Source organism: Papilio polytes, unplaced genomic scaffold (assembly GCF_000836215.1).
Source record: "Papilio polytes unplaced genomic scaffold, Ppol_1.0 DF821122.1, whole genome shotgun sequence".
Classification (NCBI taxonomy): domain Eukaryota; kingdom Metazoa; phylum Arthropoda; class Insecta; order Lepidoptera; family Papilionidae; genus Papilio; species Papilio polytes.
Window position 1 is genome coordinate 626,358 of NW_013528082.1, and position 16,544 is coordinate 642,901.

General features: G+C 40.5%; 4 protein-coding genes across 5 annotated transcripts in view; 2 read left to right on the forward strand and 2 right to left on the reverse strand.

Moving 5' to 3' along the window:
* LOC106109586 (zinc finger protein with KRAB and SCAN domains 5-like) overlaps window positions 1-2,012 on the reverse strand; it is a 3,952-nt gene extending 1,940 nt beyond the window's left edge. Inside the window, exons 1-5 of the mRNA XM_013291142.1 lie at window positions 1,694-2,012; window positions 975-1,153; window positions 627-756; window positions 326-462; window positions 6-229 (exon numbers count right to left, since the gene is read on the reverse strand). Of these exons, the coding sequence (XP_013146596.1) occupies window positions 6-229; window positions 326-462; window positions 627-756; window positions 975-1,153; window positions 1,694-1,930 (907 nt within the window). The 5' untranslated portion in view covers window positions 1,931-2,012. The remainder of the gene's footprint in view (window positions 1-5; window positions 230-325; window positions 463-626; window positions 757-974; window positions 1,154-1,693) is intronic.
* Window positions 2,013-2,284: 272 nt separating this feature from the next.
* On the forward strand, window positions 2,285-3,584 carry LOC106109588 (zinc finger protein 525-like). Its single transcript, XM_013291144.1, has one exon. The coding sequence runs from the start codon at window positions 2,528-2,530 to the stop codon at window positions 3,524-3,526; it is 999 nt and encodes a 332-aa protein (XP_013146598.1). The 5' UTR covers window positions 2,285-2,527; the 3' UTR covers window positions 3,527-3,584.
* A 480-nt stretch (window positions 3,585-4,064) lies between these two features.
* Window positions 4,065-10,110, reverse strand: LOC106109619. 2 transcript variants are annotated; one of them, XM_013291200.1, is made up of 3 exons: window positions 10,030-10,110; window positions 5,156-5,422; window positions 4,065-4,731 (listed from the first exon to the last, which is right to left on the reverse strand). In XM_013291200.1, the coding sequence occupies exons 2-3, from the start codon at window positions 5,378-5,380 to the stop codon at window positions 4,711-4,713; spliced, it is 246 nt and encodes an 81-aa protein (XP_013146654.1). In that variant the 5' UTR covers window positions 5,381-5,422; window positions 10,030-10,110; the 3' UTR covers window positions 4,065-4,710. The 2 variants fall into 2 exon arrangements, with proteins under 2 accessions (XP_013146654.1, XP_013146653.1); XM_013291199.1 differs by lacking the exon at window positions 10,030-10,110 and adding an exon at window positions 7,293-7,494.
* Window positions 10,111-10,187: 77 nt separating this feature from the next.
* Window positions 10,188-16,544, forward strand: part of LOC106109587 (serine/threonine-protein kinase BRSK2) — a 13,128-nt gene continuing 6,771 nt past the window's right edge. Inside the window, exons 1-11 of the mRNA XM_013291143.1 lie at window positions 10,188-10,300; window positions 11,424-11,518; window positions 11,607-11,692; window positions 12,983-13,123; window positions 13,234-13,384; window positions 14,301-14,417; window positions 14,834-14,932; window positions 15,186-15,385; window positions 15,711-15,846; window positions 15,932-16,005; window positions 16,305-16,455. Of these exons, the coding sequence (XP_013146597.1) occupies window positions 10,210-10,300; window positions 11,424-11,518; window positions 11,607-11,692; window positions 12,983-13,123; window positions 13,234-13,384; window positions 14,301-14,417; window positions 14,834-14,932; window positions 15,186-15,385; window positions 15,711-15,846; window positions 15,932-16,005; window positions 16,305-16,455 (1,341 nt within the window). The 5' untranslated portion in view covers window positions 10,188-10,209. The remainder of the gene's footprint in view (window positions 10,301-11,423; window positions 11,519-11,606; window positions 11,693-12,982; window positions 13,124-13,233; window positions 13,385-14,300; window positions 14,418-14,833; window positions 14,933-15,185; window positions 15,386-15,710; window positions 15,847-15,931; window positions 16,006-16,304; window positions 16,456-16,544) is intronic.

The following is a 16,544-nucleotide window of genomic DNA, read 5'->3' on the forward strand; positions in this document are numbered from 1 at the left end:
GAGGCGGCAGACGTCGTGCACGGCGCGGCCCTTGTGCATCTTGCTGACGACGGCGCACTGCGTGGCGTGGCTCAGCTCCTCGCGCTTCAGGTACACCTCCGACTTCTCCGAGCTCCCCTCGTTCTCCTCCGATTCCACTTCCATTTTAATGGACTCTTGCATGGATATCTTATTGGATGCTTTGTTACTGACCTTGTTCTTCGCTTTTAATTTCGCTTTACTTTCAAGGCTGTAATCAAATGAAAATAAAAAATGTAAGTAGATTTGTATGAAACTTAAAATATGTTATTCAATTAATTTGTGCACTTATTTAAAAATCACTCACTTGGCATTCTGTAGTAAAACTTCCGTATTGTTTGTTTCGTGGGCGATCAAATGTTCTTCCAGTAGCTCTGTCGTATGGAGCTTCATGGGACACAGGGAACAGGGTAGAGTTGCTTCATGGGTGTTCAAATGTCTCAACTAAAATTAAATCAATCACTAGTGACCTTTGACAGCACAGAGACATTACAGACAATTATGTAATCAAGACATAGTAAAGAAATTATCTCTGGGAAATTGCATTGTTAAGTATAACACTACAAGTTACTTTATTCTATACTCAAGTGAATACAAAGGGGATGTACCATGTTGATCCTGAGAGTGTAAGCAGCGCCGCATATGGGACAGATCTCCACCTTCTCCATGTGCACGCGGCTGTGCAGCCGCAGACTGAACGCCTTGTTGAAGTACCGTCCGCACGGCTCACATTTATGTCTAAAAATAAAACTATGATAACCACAATATCCAAAAATGCATGAATGTATACATACATTGTTATTATTTCTTTATGTCATTATTTCTTGTTATATTAGTGAGACAAAAATATTGTTTTAGTAAGCTATTCCATTAGAAATACTGATGCAAATATTTCTAAGACCATTTGTAGACAAAAAATGTATTTGAACTTTCATTAGTCTGGTGCAGTCCCTCACCTCGTAACAACCTGGTGTTCTTTGGAATGATCCTTGAGATCAGCACTTTGTTCAAACACAGCATCACACTGTGCACATTCATATATTCTCTTCTTTTTTGTATTTGCTGGAATTATGTTTCGTTTTCTACGCTTCTTTTGTTCTTTTGTTTGAGATATAGAGACATTTTCATTACGATACTGTAAAATTGTAACAACTCTTAGTCACCACTAATAACAGGTAATTACACTAAGCATTTATTTACACATTACCTTTAGCTAACAGTAACTATCAAGACATACTACACAGTTGGGGTGACTAAACCAGACAACCATGCTGATTGATTTCACATATATCATTGAATTTCTTCTTCATTGAATTATGTACATAAAAAATTCTAAAATCGAAAATCACATTGGTACTTGGCGGGATTCGAACCCAAGACCTGCATATTACAAGTCAAGTGCTTAACCACTGAGCTACCAACACTCTTCTCTCATCACTCATCTCTCATATTGAATATGATAATACTAAAATACATCTTAGTTTAGCAGGTGAAAGAGCTCTGTTAAATGAAGGATTGTATGCCAGTCCTGTTGTTGATATTTTGAAGGTCTTTATTTCATAAAAAAAAAAGTTATCTATGTATACATACTTTCAAACTAATTTGAATCTTTAAATTACACTTTGCCTTTTACAAAATTAAAAAGCAGTTACTAACTACCATGCCAAAACATTACCCCACTAAAATCCAAAGGACCGTCATCTTCTACTTCTTCAACTTTGACATGGACGAATACATGCGGCATAATTCCATCCTCGTCATCTTCGTCATCATCATCAGCGTAAGTTTTTCTTGGTGGCCGTTTTCTTTTATTAGTTTTCTTCTTGACTTTACTCTTTATTACTGATAAAACTTCATCATCGGACGAAACATCGCTATTTTCACAGTTATTCACTTCGATACTCGATGCCATTTTTATCAATGAAATTAATAAAATATTTTAAAAGTCAATAGGCATTTCTACACATTTAGATAAAAATTCAAAGTAAATAAAAATATTGAACATTTGACGCCATTTTTGATAGGTGTCAAAATTAACTGATTTAAAAGGTTGCCACTTTGAGAATTCTTTTATTTAAGTTATCTTTAAAAAAAACAAGCTTTCGAATTACGTCCTCGACTTTAAAATTATTGCTTTGTTTGCTTCCAATATTTAAAGCAATTTTTTACGTATTTTCCGATATCAAATATTTTGTTTTGTTGAAAATGATATTTTCAATGGCAATTAAATGATGTCAACATTGAAAAGTAATAGCTGTCATTAATGATATGAAAAAAAACCAACGCGCTTCGCTTCTCTTTTGGAATTTATGTTACTGTAACAAGGCTCGCTTTTGTGTTTCACTTCGGAAAAGTTAAAATTTTTCGGTACAATCATGTCAACAATGCGCTAATAACGTTTCTATTGCAATAATACAGCGATTATGAGGTATTTTCTGTTGGACTATATTCGTTTTAGGGATCAATATCGCTCTCGCCTTGTTATGTGTCCCTAGCGTCACTTCTGCAAATGGAGACGAAGTCTGGCGTCGGCATACAGGATCATTGGATGAAGAGTGTTATGGAGCCGGCCAGCGGTGACAAACAGATGCAAAACGACAATAGATGTGTTAAGCGGGAAAAAATGGCAGAGCAGTACAACGGCAGTGATAATAATGTGACTTATGAGCTGAAACAACAACAACAAAGCGACACAAGGTACAGGTGCGACGTGTGCGACCTCACCTTCGACGGCATGGAGTACTTGATACTGCACAAAAAGTTTCACGGCAACGACAAAGACACCCAGCCGATGGAACCTGAGGCACCTCCTGCCAAGGAGGGCCCTAAGAAAAGACGGAAATTTAAATGCGATCTTTGCGATGTGAAAGTGAACTCGCAGTACCATCTGGACATTCACCGCAGCAAGCATGATGGCATTGAGTCCAAGAAGTACATGTGCGAAGTTTGCGACCGCAGCTTCGTTGCGGCCCAGTTCCTCAAGAGCCACATGCAGACACACTCCTCGACCAGCACCATCAACTGCGAGATCTGCAACAAAAGCTTCACTGGCCAGGCGTACCTCAAGCTTCACATGCAGCTTCACAATGATGTCAAGAAATTCAAATGTTCCAAGTGTGATCAAATGTTGCCAACTAAGAACTGTCTAAAGATACACATGAAGAAACATACTAAAGTGAAAAATTTCAAATGTGACTTCTGTCAAAAGTTGTTTGTTTCCAAAATAACAATGGAGAAGCACAGACAGAGCCATGAGGGTCAGCCACTGGACTGCCTGGTGAAGTGCAGCCACTGCGACAGGAGCATGCATTCGTCGCTGCTGCGCACGCACCTGACGCGCGCGCACCCGCCCGCCGCAGACGACGACGTGAAGCGGCCGCACAAGTGCACCACCTGCGGCAAGAGCTTCATTGTTAAGATAAACCTGAATCTCCATATCCGATTGTGCCACCCCGACCTCGCGGAGCCCGAGGATGAAGATGACGATGTCATGACGGACAATTCTTAGTTTTAAGTATACCATAATGTATTATCACAAGATAATTATACTTTTTTATGCTATCAAATATTAGTATTTTATTTTCTTTAGGTTAGTAAGTGTTCATTTGATGCACTTGTTAGTTCTAAAGATTGACAAACTATTTTTTGTTTGTTTTGAGTCTTATTTTTTCTGAATATTATGTGGCTTTAGTATATTTTTTATATAAAAAATAATTATGACAATAAAAAAAATGATGACAGTTTTTGTTTGTGATTATTTAAAATTAGTATTTAGTTGAAGTCAAGCGAGCATATACCTACCAGAGAGCCATCACTTCATTTGCTGGTAAATCTTAGAAGCTGATATGTTCTATGGAAGTGGACTATCTAGTTCAGTCACTTGGTTGATGTCACTTTACGATTTTGAAGAACTCGGGAGTTAAAAAAATGTTTAAACGAATGTCTATTATGATGAGAACATTTTACACAAACAACAATAATTTTGGTACCATTTATTATCTAAATAATTAGTTTTATAATATAACATAAATAATGTCTAGGTAAGAAATTGTCAATTATTACATTAATAATAAGTATAAAATTAATTAAACAGATTAATGTTTGTGTTCACTATTCAGTTTTTACTAAACTATTTTTAAATATGTAGATACAATTTAATAAGCATGATTTAACAAGCTTTTTTTACTCATTTAAATGTGACTTTCTTAAATAAAATACATTATGACACAAATCTACAATTCATGCTCGTGATAAAAATAGGTGCGAATAAGACTACAATTATTTACAGATTTGATTTTAGGTACAGTCGTGGAAATCTGCAGTGTTCCAGTTACACGAAAATTGTACTTTGCAACGAGACAAACTCCGCTTCTTTTTACAAATAACCAATTAAGTAACAGTGAGTTGCGCAAATGACGGGAAAAAAATAGCAATATTTGTTAGCCGTGTACCACTGAACGACCTTTTCTCATATAGACATTTCAGCTGCGTAATAATTGGTTATTGTCCGCTTCATCGTGTCGATGCTTTCAAACGACTAGTTTTAAGGTGGCGCACCGCGAAATTCTCCGACTGTATTCAAAGTACATACCTACGTACATACACATGTAAGACATAAATGTAGTTAAAAATACTTGTATTTGATTGTTTTTGTTTTCTTTTTCCGAGCGCTTTAGGTTTCTGGCCCTGCATTTAGTTGACATTCACAGCTTTCTGTAACGAAGCAGAAACACGTTTTATTGTACACAATTCATTTGTACTATGCATATAATTTTGATGTTTCTCGACAGACTTAGTGTGTAGTCATTATGAAGATCTGAGAATGATGATGAGATGATGGATGGGATTACTCGGCGGGATCCGGGTCCGATTTACTATCTGGATCTTGTCAGCAACGGGGAGAAATATGCCAGCCTACTGCGTCAGTTTACGCCACCATGGCATTAACGAAGATGTGGGCTGAAATAGAAGCTGAAGTGGATGCCCGACGTCGTAGGTATTGATGTGTTGTCATACAAAATGAAAATTGCGGTATTCCGCAGTTCACCTAACTTACTACTACTTGTCTAAGAATGAGATCGATTGGTAAAAAAGAAATCGCGCAGACGCACGAAGTTAGTGCATTCGAGGTGCTCACCGCTGCCGCAGGCTTCAAACTATCTTGTTTTTTCTGCTGCAGCTCCGCGCTGACCTCTCTGACGAGCAGCAGCTCGCGCAAGTGGTTTGGTACGAGGGGGTCGTAGACGCGCACTACGGGCTGCGCAGGGTCGTTCATGGCCTCGTGGAAAGCCGCGTAGCGCGCCGATAGCACTGCGTACCGCTCCTCGCTCAAAAAGTTTATCAGCCTTGCCTTTGATGCCATCGCTAACTTATTATCCTATTCCTGATCTCGTAGAATATGTACCTAAATTCAAATTTTCATGCATCATAATATGAAATAAGACATGTGCTAAGACTACGTTCTGGCCACTATCCAACAGCGAGTTTTGGATATCTGATGAGGAAAACCTGTCGCCTAATTGCGAGATATGCAGAAAGCCAGAAGATATCCAACACTTGCTGTTGGAGTGTGAGAGAAACAGGCGGGAATGCGAACTACTATTCCGAGAGTTGAAGCTCAACCCGACCGATGTAGGCATTATTATGTCAATATGCCATATCATATGCCAGCTCGTTTCTTAAAGCCTAAGAGTAGCACTATGGGGTTGACATGTCTTTCCAAAGTCAAAAATCCCCTTTTCCCAAACAAAGATTTAAAAAAACATTATTATACTGGCAAGAAATTGTTTAAACAGAACAGCGTTGGAGGTAGATCAGCGCTGTGCAAGCCTCGCTTCGGTACCGGTCTGTGCGTCTAGTTAATCTTTTAATCTATTCCTCGTATTATGTTTGTAAGAATCAGAGACGTTAAATTTAACTCTAATATGTTTCAATACAGCACTATCAACAGCGAAAACCATCAGAAACTGTGATTAAGTAAGCCAGAGTAAGCTGGTTTTTTTTTCGCAGCTAGACTAAGGGCTACAGCAGGTTACATTAGCATGGACGTAAAAGAGTTTAAAACACATATAGAAGTATATACAAATACCAAAAAACATATTTAAAATCATCTAGACTTGAAATTGTTTCAATTAAATAACAAAGTGATTGGATGTACGCACCTGCATGCGGTGAAGGTCGAATTGTAATGTGAACAACTCGCACGCTTGCAACTATTTAAACATTTTTTTCGTCTACTAATATATTAAAATAATAAATTAAGTCAGACATTGTAAACGCGTGGAAAATGTGTAAAGTACTGATGTCCGAAAAAGACGTGTACTATGGGCTACGACAGATTCTTTGGTCGAAAGCTTCGTGTACCTACAAATATGTCATTACATGACTAACTTAACTTTATTAAAAAATGAAATAAATACTACATGAACCATTGCGAGTCAATAATTTATGCAAATACATAACAATCAATTATGATTTAGAAATAAACTATATACGTTTGACATCGGCATCGGCCGGGGAATGCTTTGCATTGCTGTTGTGCGTTGTGCAACACTCAACACTCGATGTTGTGCGCCCCTGGAGGCCGGTCAAAGGTCAGCTTAATTACTAAAACTCCAAAATAACGTCCTAAGTAATTTACATAGAAACAAAAGCGTTTAATGTTCTGATTTATAATTCTCTTCATTGTTAATTGTTGAAAAAAAAATTTTGAAAAACTTCCCACTTCTGTTTTCGGTGAATTCCGATCGCCGCGGCTCAGTCGTGTACCATCTATATATCTTGTATATATATCCATCTATATCTATACCTTCTCCTCTCGGGGGCCCTTTTGTCCAGTCACTCAATGGAACATCCACCGAAGCGATCTAAGAGCTCGGCTGACTCCTAATCCGGTAATAACAACGAAGTAACGACCCCAGCCGAGGCTACTGAGGGAGTCCTCGAGCTTAATTGCTTACATACTAGGTTTAGGCTAAGTGCCATCTGCGCTCGGCAAGGCAAACAGTGGCAACCCAGTCTCAAAAAAATCTTTATCTTATATATAAATATATCTATAATAAAATTGGAATGTCAGTATGTAGTATCAAAAGGAAAATTTCAGATTCCGGGAAGACGGATTCGCGTAGCTGATAACGAATCTGTCCGCAAGACGCGTTTGTTCCGGGTATTATAGAGCCCGCAGTTATATTTTTAATGGAAAATCCAAAGTTATACAAATCTGGTATCATCGTTTTCTTGTGGGAAACACTAAAGACTTATTTGCATTGTCTTACGTTGTCTGCTGTATTCTTCAATCGGATGTTGGCGCCTCTGTTCACCCTAGTTGGTTCTGCAATCAAAACTAAAGCCATTATCGATAGTATATGTGAGGCTGATAGCATCATACTTTCTCACCGGACCATAAAGTATATAATTTTGTTTTAGTTAAATTTATCGATTATCGGCATTTTGCAAATTATTCATTCCCTAAGTTTATCATAATAGTATAAAAATATTTAGCCTAAACGTGTTGAAAGTTTAGGGCTTTTTATTAAAAAATAAATTATCCAAAAACATACATATAATAGTCATATCCGATATATCAGGTATTAAAAAAATGGAGAAGTGTGTGATTACGCTTTATTGCCCTTTATTATATTAGTATAGAAAAAAAATGTTTCTGTTTATATTCGAGTTTGGTAATGTACATCGTGAAACGGAACGCAAAGCCACCCCTCGTTATGAGTCACTCACTGCGCCCCAACCCCGGCCGGCTCGCGCCTCGCGCCCGCACGCGCCCTACAGTGAGGAGGCGCGCGTGTCGCACACAAAATATTACAAATTCAAATATAGTATTATGTAACGTTTTTAAATTTTACACGTTTTTGTGTCGGCAATAAGTGCAGAAAGATGTTGGGCTGACCGCGCCGCGCCCCCGCGCTCTGCCGCTCTCTGCATCACGTCAATTTGTTGTGAAAGAAACCGCGATGTTTGGTTGAGATATATCGATTTTCCAGTGACGTGCGACAGTAGCGGTGTATGCGGAGCACGGCGTGTTCACGACTCGTGTACTGCTTTTATATAATATACGATATACCATTATGTACTGACCGATATGTGCGCGTTTGTTGAGTGTAAATAAATTGAAATCAAAAGGAACACAAAGAGACTGAAAAATTTCGGTTTATTAAGTAATTTAAATTAATTACGGTGATATAAGTGTTTTGACCAAAATTATAAAATGATCTGACGAGTGCAAGCTAAGATAATTAAGAAGGGAAAACTGATGCAGTATACGTAGGTGAGGTGGTGAGGTCCGCCCTGTCCCGGGCCGCTGCTGCAAGCGCTCTACATGTTTCTTATTGAAGGTCTTTTTATATTTATTTACAAAATTTGATTTTAATCTAAATATCTTTGTCAAGTTTACGTAATAAATAAATTAAGGTTTTTTTATATAAACAAATGGATTAAACTTACATTATGCGTCGGCACTTGCACGGTTCTGTTTAATATTTATTTCAAGGTATGTAGTGTGTTAGTGCTCGTTGCCTAGTGCCTGGTGCCTGGTGCCTGGTGGGTAAGATATCAGTGGCGACAGTAGTCGTGTGTCAGGAGTATGGGGATGCTCCCCACAACATTCTGAATATTTCCGTCTCTTCCCCTTTCAGAAGGCAATTGTCGCCGCTAGCCGTGTGCGGACTGACTTACACTGACCTAGGCTGTCACGTTTCGGAACAACTATTTAAGTACCTAATTCAATAGGTATAAATCATTTTTTGTAAGGGATTAAGAATAAATATATATCGATGTGATCCTTTTAAACTTTAGATTACAGTAATAACATCATTTAAAGGTTGGGCTGAATTAAATATTTGTATTTTTTTCTCATTGAAGGTTCAAATGTAGGAATAATGAACGGTAAAATAATTACAGAAACGCGTAGATTGATATTAGGTATATCGGAATGTAAACAAAGCTATGAATAGCCTTTTGATTTAAAAGCTACAAATCGTTTCAATGTATATTTTATAAAAAAGAATGCACCGAATAAGTACCTAATACAATACTACTTAGGGAGTTTAGAAGATTAGCTTGAGACAGGTGTGCCGGCTGCGACCTGAGACTGGTGTAGTTAACACTAGGTGTTGAGCCTCTCTGCGCACGAGGTCTTGAAAACCGTTTGCGTTGGAACCGATTGAATGAATAAATATTGTATGCCCAATTGTAAGTATTGCAATCGCGTCCTTTAATTCATTAAAGCTTTCATTACAAGTTACTGTTTATTTGGAAAACATTGAATTGTATAATAACTATAGCGTATCTTTTGTATCATATCGTTACCCGTTCTGTTGATGAAATCATAGCCTATCTACTCAGTGATATTGTAGTTTTCTAACGACGAAGGAATTTTTGAAATCGATTGTAGAGTTTCGGAGCCTATTCAGAGCCTAAAAACCAAACAAATCTTCCCTCTTTGTATCAAACTAGCCGTTTCTTGCAACTTGGACTGTATGAAATTATAAAATAACGAGATGTCGCCACCACCCACCCGTAGGCCGTTAGACAGCTCGGAATTTTAAAAAAGTAACCTAAAATATGCCTATCCTATGTCAGCTACCCGCCAGTGGAAGTCCCGTCGAAATCGGCACAACCGTTTCGGAGATTACCCGGAACAAACGCGGCTTGCCGACAGACAGACGGACAAAAAAAATGCATTTTTGAAATCTGGAATTTTTCTTTTGATGTTACAAATAGACACTCCTATTTTATTATATGTCTAGAAGATAGATATAGATAGAAGATAAAAATAAGGCCTATGCTTCTTACTAATAACGTAGCTTTTTAATGGTTTCAAGTTTCAACCATCGAAATACCTGTACATTATTTATTAAATACATTTTCGTTGACATTACAGTATGTATCAATAAAAACCCACGGTTATGCACAGTTTTGCGAATCGTCAACTTTTTTTTAGTTAGAATTCTTATTTTAGTTGGACATCGTTACGTATGTCACAATCGATGCACTGACCTAAAAAATAGTGGAATATGGACAATGGTGATTGTGCAGCGAGACAGTTAAGTGGCTGCAGCATGAAGAGAGCCAGCTGAGCTCGGCGTATACGCGTGCTTGGCGCGGCGAGAGCGCGCGGTGGCGAGGCGCTATGGTCGGAGCAGCGAGGCGGCGGGCGCCGCGCCTCGCGCTCTGAACATGGAAGGCGGGAGCGCCGCCGCGACCGCGGAGGCCTACCAGTACGTCGGGCCCTTCAGACTAGAGAAGACCCTGGGCAAGGGACAAACAGGTGAGTTTTTAATATATCTTTTTACAATGACACTAAAGCGAAATAATCAGATTAATAAAAGTTTTAAGGGCACTTTGACTATCACTCTAGACACTAGAAGGTTCCGGGAACTTGACTCCGCTCTTCATTATTTCTAATTGTAATTCTCACTCCTTATAAGAAAAGGGTAGGTAGTAAAAGTGGACTAAAAATAGGCCCCCGGCACTCATCAGACGAAGGGCGGGACCGCTTCCACTTGCCGCGGATCTCCTATGTGGTCGTGGTATTGCGGAGTGCGAGCGGCACATTCATACAACAGGTGTTGTTAGTGGCGTCTACCACTACCACTGTTAACATAGTATAATAATGCGTATAGGGTTGTTGAGGCGCAACAGGTCGCTAAAGTGGGGCATCATTGTTAACACAATCATAGCAACGCGATGGCTGCTTTATACCTACTAGCGTTACCTGCCAATTAAATAAAAAAGTAATGCAGAAAATGCAACAAATTTACTTAATCCTTTAAGAATAATTCAATAAAGATGAAACAAAAATCGAAATTACTTAATTTTTAAAAAATTCTGGGACCAAACATTTCACATCCTTAGAATATCTTGTCAAAACATCAGTCATCAGTCCAGTTTTAGATAAGTGGACCAATCATATTTATTTTCAGGTAAATTAAATAAATACGTAGAAAACTAAGCGTAGTATGCGTTGCTTTGTGCAGTGCAATATCTACAATAGATACAGTACACATATGTACATGATATTGCCGGCGACACGCACATTGCTATCTAGTAACTCCAACTGTATGTTGTATAGTTAATTTACTAAGTTCCAAGAAGAAGACTCGTAGTCATTAATTAATCTTGGAAACTGATATGTGGCACTTGTACACGATCATAAAACTTTGTACGATAATTTGTACTTATTCAAAAGGCTAATTTTCCTTTCACCTTAACACTTCAATTTAAATGTGATTCACACGCATACTTTCATTTTACTTAGTTATTGTTAATAGAAGATTATGTGCATTACACGCTTTAAAATGTTTGTCGATAACGATGAAAAGAAAGGATAAGAGCGAGAAAGAAAAACGAAATGGTATTAAAGTTGTTTATGTAATTAATGTGTGTCTCAGGTCTGGTGAAGCTGGGCGTGCACTGCGTCACCGGGAAGAAGGTCGCCATCAAGATCATCAACCGCGAGAAGCTCAGCGAGTCGGTGCTCATGAAGGTACTGCGCATCTCCCTCGGGTCTGTACAGGCTGTACAGCTTGTACTGTATATGTCACAGTTGAGGTGTGCTTATTTACGATGTGCAGGTGGAGCGGGAGATAGCTATCATGAAGCTGATCGAGCACCCTCACGTGCTCGGCCTCTCCGACGTCTATGAGAACAAGAAGTATCTGTGAGTCCACCATACACACACTAACTTAAACACACACACACACACACACACACACACACACACACACACACACACACACACACACACACACATTTACGCACAACAAAAACACGTTTACATCATTATTTTCTACGTTAGTGCATCTTTAGACGATATCTTATTGATGTCCTTAGATTTAAGGTTACACAAAACGTTGAAATATGAATTATCTATAACTATACCAATGTTATAAAGAGGAATGATTTGTTTTTTTTTTCGTATGTATTGAAATAACCCAAAAACAACTGGGCCGATTTAAAAAAAATCACCATTAGAAAGCTACGTTATCGCTGTGTAATATAGAGACAGGCTGCACACTTCTTGAGATTTTACAGTTTTTGAGCCAAGTTCCAAGAAGATTGGTGGTGGAAACTAATCATTCATAACCTTGTATTGTAAATACTATTTTAGTTGCACAAGTGGTGTGTATAATAGCGACGCGATGTTAAGGAAGATCGATCGTTACGCAGTTATGCACTTCGCCGCGTCTAAAATGCACTCAACTTTACTTAGCTCGTTTTCAAAGTCGGCGCGGGGAAATTGCCACTCGCGAGAAAACGGCTATCCAATACAAAGAGACACTTTATGTTGGGAAACTTTAGTTTGTCCGTTAAACTGTGGCAGCGTTATGTTCACCAGTTCCAGTGCATCTAGCGTGTATCGATGACAGTCATAGGCGGGTGCACCAACTGCCTCATATTCTGCCGCTGTTGTACTGAAGTTTCCTTTTATGTTTTAAATTTTTAAAAAATTCTTCGGATCTCTATAAGGCCGTTACTATAGTCGAATAACATGTCGTATCTGTGTGCTACGCGGCACGTAGCAACGTATTGCACTCGACGTAACTCGTAGCAAAGCGTAGATCCCATCGCCACAGTTTCATAAGTACCAAAATATCAGGGTGCACTCTGTCGGCACACGTTATAAAAACATATAATCTAACACACACATTATCTTAGATATAGGTAAGACAACAATATGTTGTAAACGTTTTACGACACTACTGTATAATTAATTAGACGGTAAAGAATTAGTTACACTTGTGTAGAGTTTAACTGTAGACTTTCCCGTTATGAACGCTGGGCTCCACGGAAGCCGACTCATGTGACACAAGTCCTTTCTGAAGTACCTTGGTGATATCTTCTGGTATTGTGTGTTATAAAGTAGACGAGCACAAATTAAATAGTTAATGTAATGTGTATATGTGACGAGTGACAACGTACCGGCAGCTAACGTCTGCCTGCACCACAGGTACCTGGTGTTAGAGCACGTGAGCGGCGGCGAGCTGTTCGACTACCTCGTGAAGAAGGGTCGCCTCACGCCCAAGGAGGCGCGCCGCTTCTTCCGCCAGATTATCTCCGCACTCGACTTCTGCCACAGCCACTCCATCTGGTCAGTACCTCGCCCTCTTTTTATATCAACTCGCTCGCTCCACACTACTTGATTATCCGTATCGTACTAAGGTGTAAATAATTTGTAACAACGTGTAACTACATCGGCAGCCACCGCGATCTCAAGCCGGAGAATTTGCTGCTGGACGAGCGGAACAACATCAAGATCGCGGACTTCGGCATGGCGTCGCTGCAGCCCGCCGGCTCGCTGCTCGAGACCTCGTGCGGCAGCCCGCACTACGCCTGCCCGGAGGTCATCAGGGTATGAACATTTAACATTCATCCATTCATCTCTGTATCTCCCAAGATTATCCGATATGGAGTTGGGGTCAGTTTTTATTGTCAACTCCTTTAACTTCACCCTATCCTCGACGCCGTGATCTGAAATTTGGCGATCGCACATGTCCCTCGACACTAGTTTTAGGCCCGTCTCAGGCTCTCGTACCGATAATGAATAATGCTAGCCTATGCAAGTGCAAAATTCAAATTCAAATCATCCCCCATCTTACATATTCATTTAAGGTTATGTTTTTTTAATTATTTTTATACGAAAATGTACAAATAAATATACAGAACGGCGAAGAGGGTAACTAGAGGGGCTTATTCGAACGGGTCCCTGACCCTCGGAGAATTGCATAATGAGCGGAGGACGGCACCGAGTGCAAAGAATAGAACACTTGAGTGTGCGAGCCAATCCAATTAAAAAGTTTTCATCCTGCTGTGCGAGAATTTGAACAGTCCAACATGCAGTAATGGATGTATAGGAGGGCTGGTGGTGGCGTGCGCCGATCACCTTTGACGTACCGCACGGCGCCATATTACAATACAACACGTAGCGACATGACATAGACATAAGCAGTGGCTTATAATCAAAGTAATATAAATCATTATCTTAACATTAATATGGAAGTCATAACTTGGGGCTTCCCGCGGTCAATTAACCAGGAACAGGGGTATGTTGTGTCGGAGAGTCGCTCCCTCCCTGACGTATATTTTCATTTCAAGGCTCATACGAAACAATACGTATTGCAGACCGATGGTTTATTCAAAATAATTAGTAATTAATATTTTAAGAAAGGTATACGACTATGAATAATGATACTTATACTTTAAAGATGCTCTGATCGTCAACTATGTAGCAAAGCGTGTAGTGTGTAAATAACGAGGTGGTGTGTCAGGGAGAGAAGTACGACGGGCGGCGCGCGGACGTGTGGTCGTGCGGAGTCATCCTGTACGCGCTACTCGTGGGTGCGCTGCCTTTTGACGACGACAACCTGCGACAGCTGCTCGAGAAGGTCTCTGCGTTCTCATTGTCTACAGAGTGTCCTCACACATGCTCTACCGGGATAGAGGATTAAATAGATACAAGCATGCGAGGGGGAGAAAGATCTCACATCAAAGCAAATATTGCTACTTGAGGCTTGGTGCTTATTTATAGTTATGGTTTTAATTTATTTTTGGTCACTATTTTATTATAACGTATTTTTAATTGCCTTTGTTCCAAAGTTGTCTACTTGTTTCCGCAAAGAAACAAATTTATTTGTCTTGTTTCTGAATCATTGTATTATTTGCCATAAGCAATAACCTCACTACAACCATTGGTTAGTTATAACGTATTATTATTACGTCTTTGTCCTAAATTCACTTAAATATGTTTAATTGTATTGTGTTATCGTGTACGCGGCGTGGGCGCGGTGTGGGCGCGGTGCAGGTGAAGCGTGGCGTGTTCCACGTGCCGCACTTTGTGCCGCCCGACTGCCAGCAGCTGCTGCGCGGCATGATCGAGGTGAATCCGGACAAGCGCATCACGGTACGTGCACCACGTTGCTCACTCATACTGTAGCTATTTATTGATAAAAGAATTTTGAAATCGGTGAAAGTAGTTTTTGAGTTACTTCATTACATACAAAAATAGAAATCTTTCCTCTTTATAACATTACCATTTCAGTAGATATTACATTTGTTCACTCATCAAATGTCAATCTGTTTGAATACATAAATGTTATTGTAATTTTGATGTTGGTGTTGGTGGTGGTGGTGCGGGGGCGTGCGGCGGGGAGCAGCTGGCGCAGATCACACGGCACCCGTGGGTGACGGCAGGCGGACGCGGCGAGCTGGAACAGGAGCTGCCCATGATGGAGGTGGTGCAGACGCGCGTGCTGCCCGGCGCAGACGCGCTCGATCCCGACGTGCTACAGGCCATCTGCAGCCTCGGCTGCTTTAAGCAGCGCGACAAACTCATACAGGATCTGCTCAGCCCGCAGTCAGTACCTGACCGGGGCCACCCTTTTACTCACTAGCTCAACTCACGCGCTTTATATTCACCCCATCGAATTCATGGCTTTTACTCGAACATCATTATCTTTAGACTTAGACACAAAATGTGTCCGTCTCATTCGCCTCCTGTCCTCTGCTGAACATTGTCCTGCATAAAACATCACCTTCCAGACTTCCTACTCAGCTACATCGTCGATCAATATTGTGACTGTCTCCCTCGACAGATAATTTTGCCTCTCCGAACATCAGTTATTATTATGAAAACACTTTGCATAGGTTGTTTTGGTTAGCCTGAAATATGCTTATTCCAGTCACAACACGGAGAAGGTGATATATTTCTTGTTGCTGGAGCGCAAGCGGCGGCGGCCGGCGCGCGACGACGAGCCGCGCCCGCCCGCGCCCGCGCCGCCCGGCGACCCGCCGCGCAAGCGCCTCGACACCTGCCGGGTACGAGCCTACCCGCTTCTGCTACTGTGACCCCACAAAATATAATATTCTTCTAATTGAATATTAACCTTGTGATGTACGTCAGGTCAACGGCCAGTCTGCTCATTTCGGGCAGATCAGCGAGGGTTCGCCAATAACTCCCAGAAGATCGCAGATCAGGTACCAGCTTTAAATGTTTTTCCGCAGATAAAGCGATCGGTCTCGTCTCGTCCGCGCTTGGAAGATGAAGATAAAAACAATTTACTAGGATTGCTTCGGTCCGTGCCGCATGTGAATTAGAGTAAAAACACAAGTATTGGCGTTGTAGGACGGCCGTTAAGACAATGGGAGATCGCCGCTTACAGCTATTTCAAATTTAATGCTTTTATGTGAAATGTTTGTCTTTACAGATTGTTATATAACTATATTATTATCTTTAAACATTTCTTAAACTTAAAAGCGCGCTTCAATCTAAATAGCAGGTCATCTTCGGGGCGGCGCGAGGGACGCGAGGGGCGCAGCTCTCCGCAGCTGGCTGCGAGCCCGCCCGGTCAGTACTTCCCGACTTGTCTCTTTAATTACATGTTTATCAGACAAACTCGTGTATATTTGCTAACAGTCAGGTGTTGCTTTTAAATAAATCTGTATGTTTATTGTAGCGGGCCACACGCCGCACCGCGCGGCCTCGCTGGGCGGCAGTCCCGCCGCACCCGGCGCCC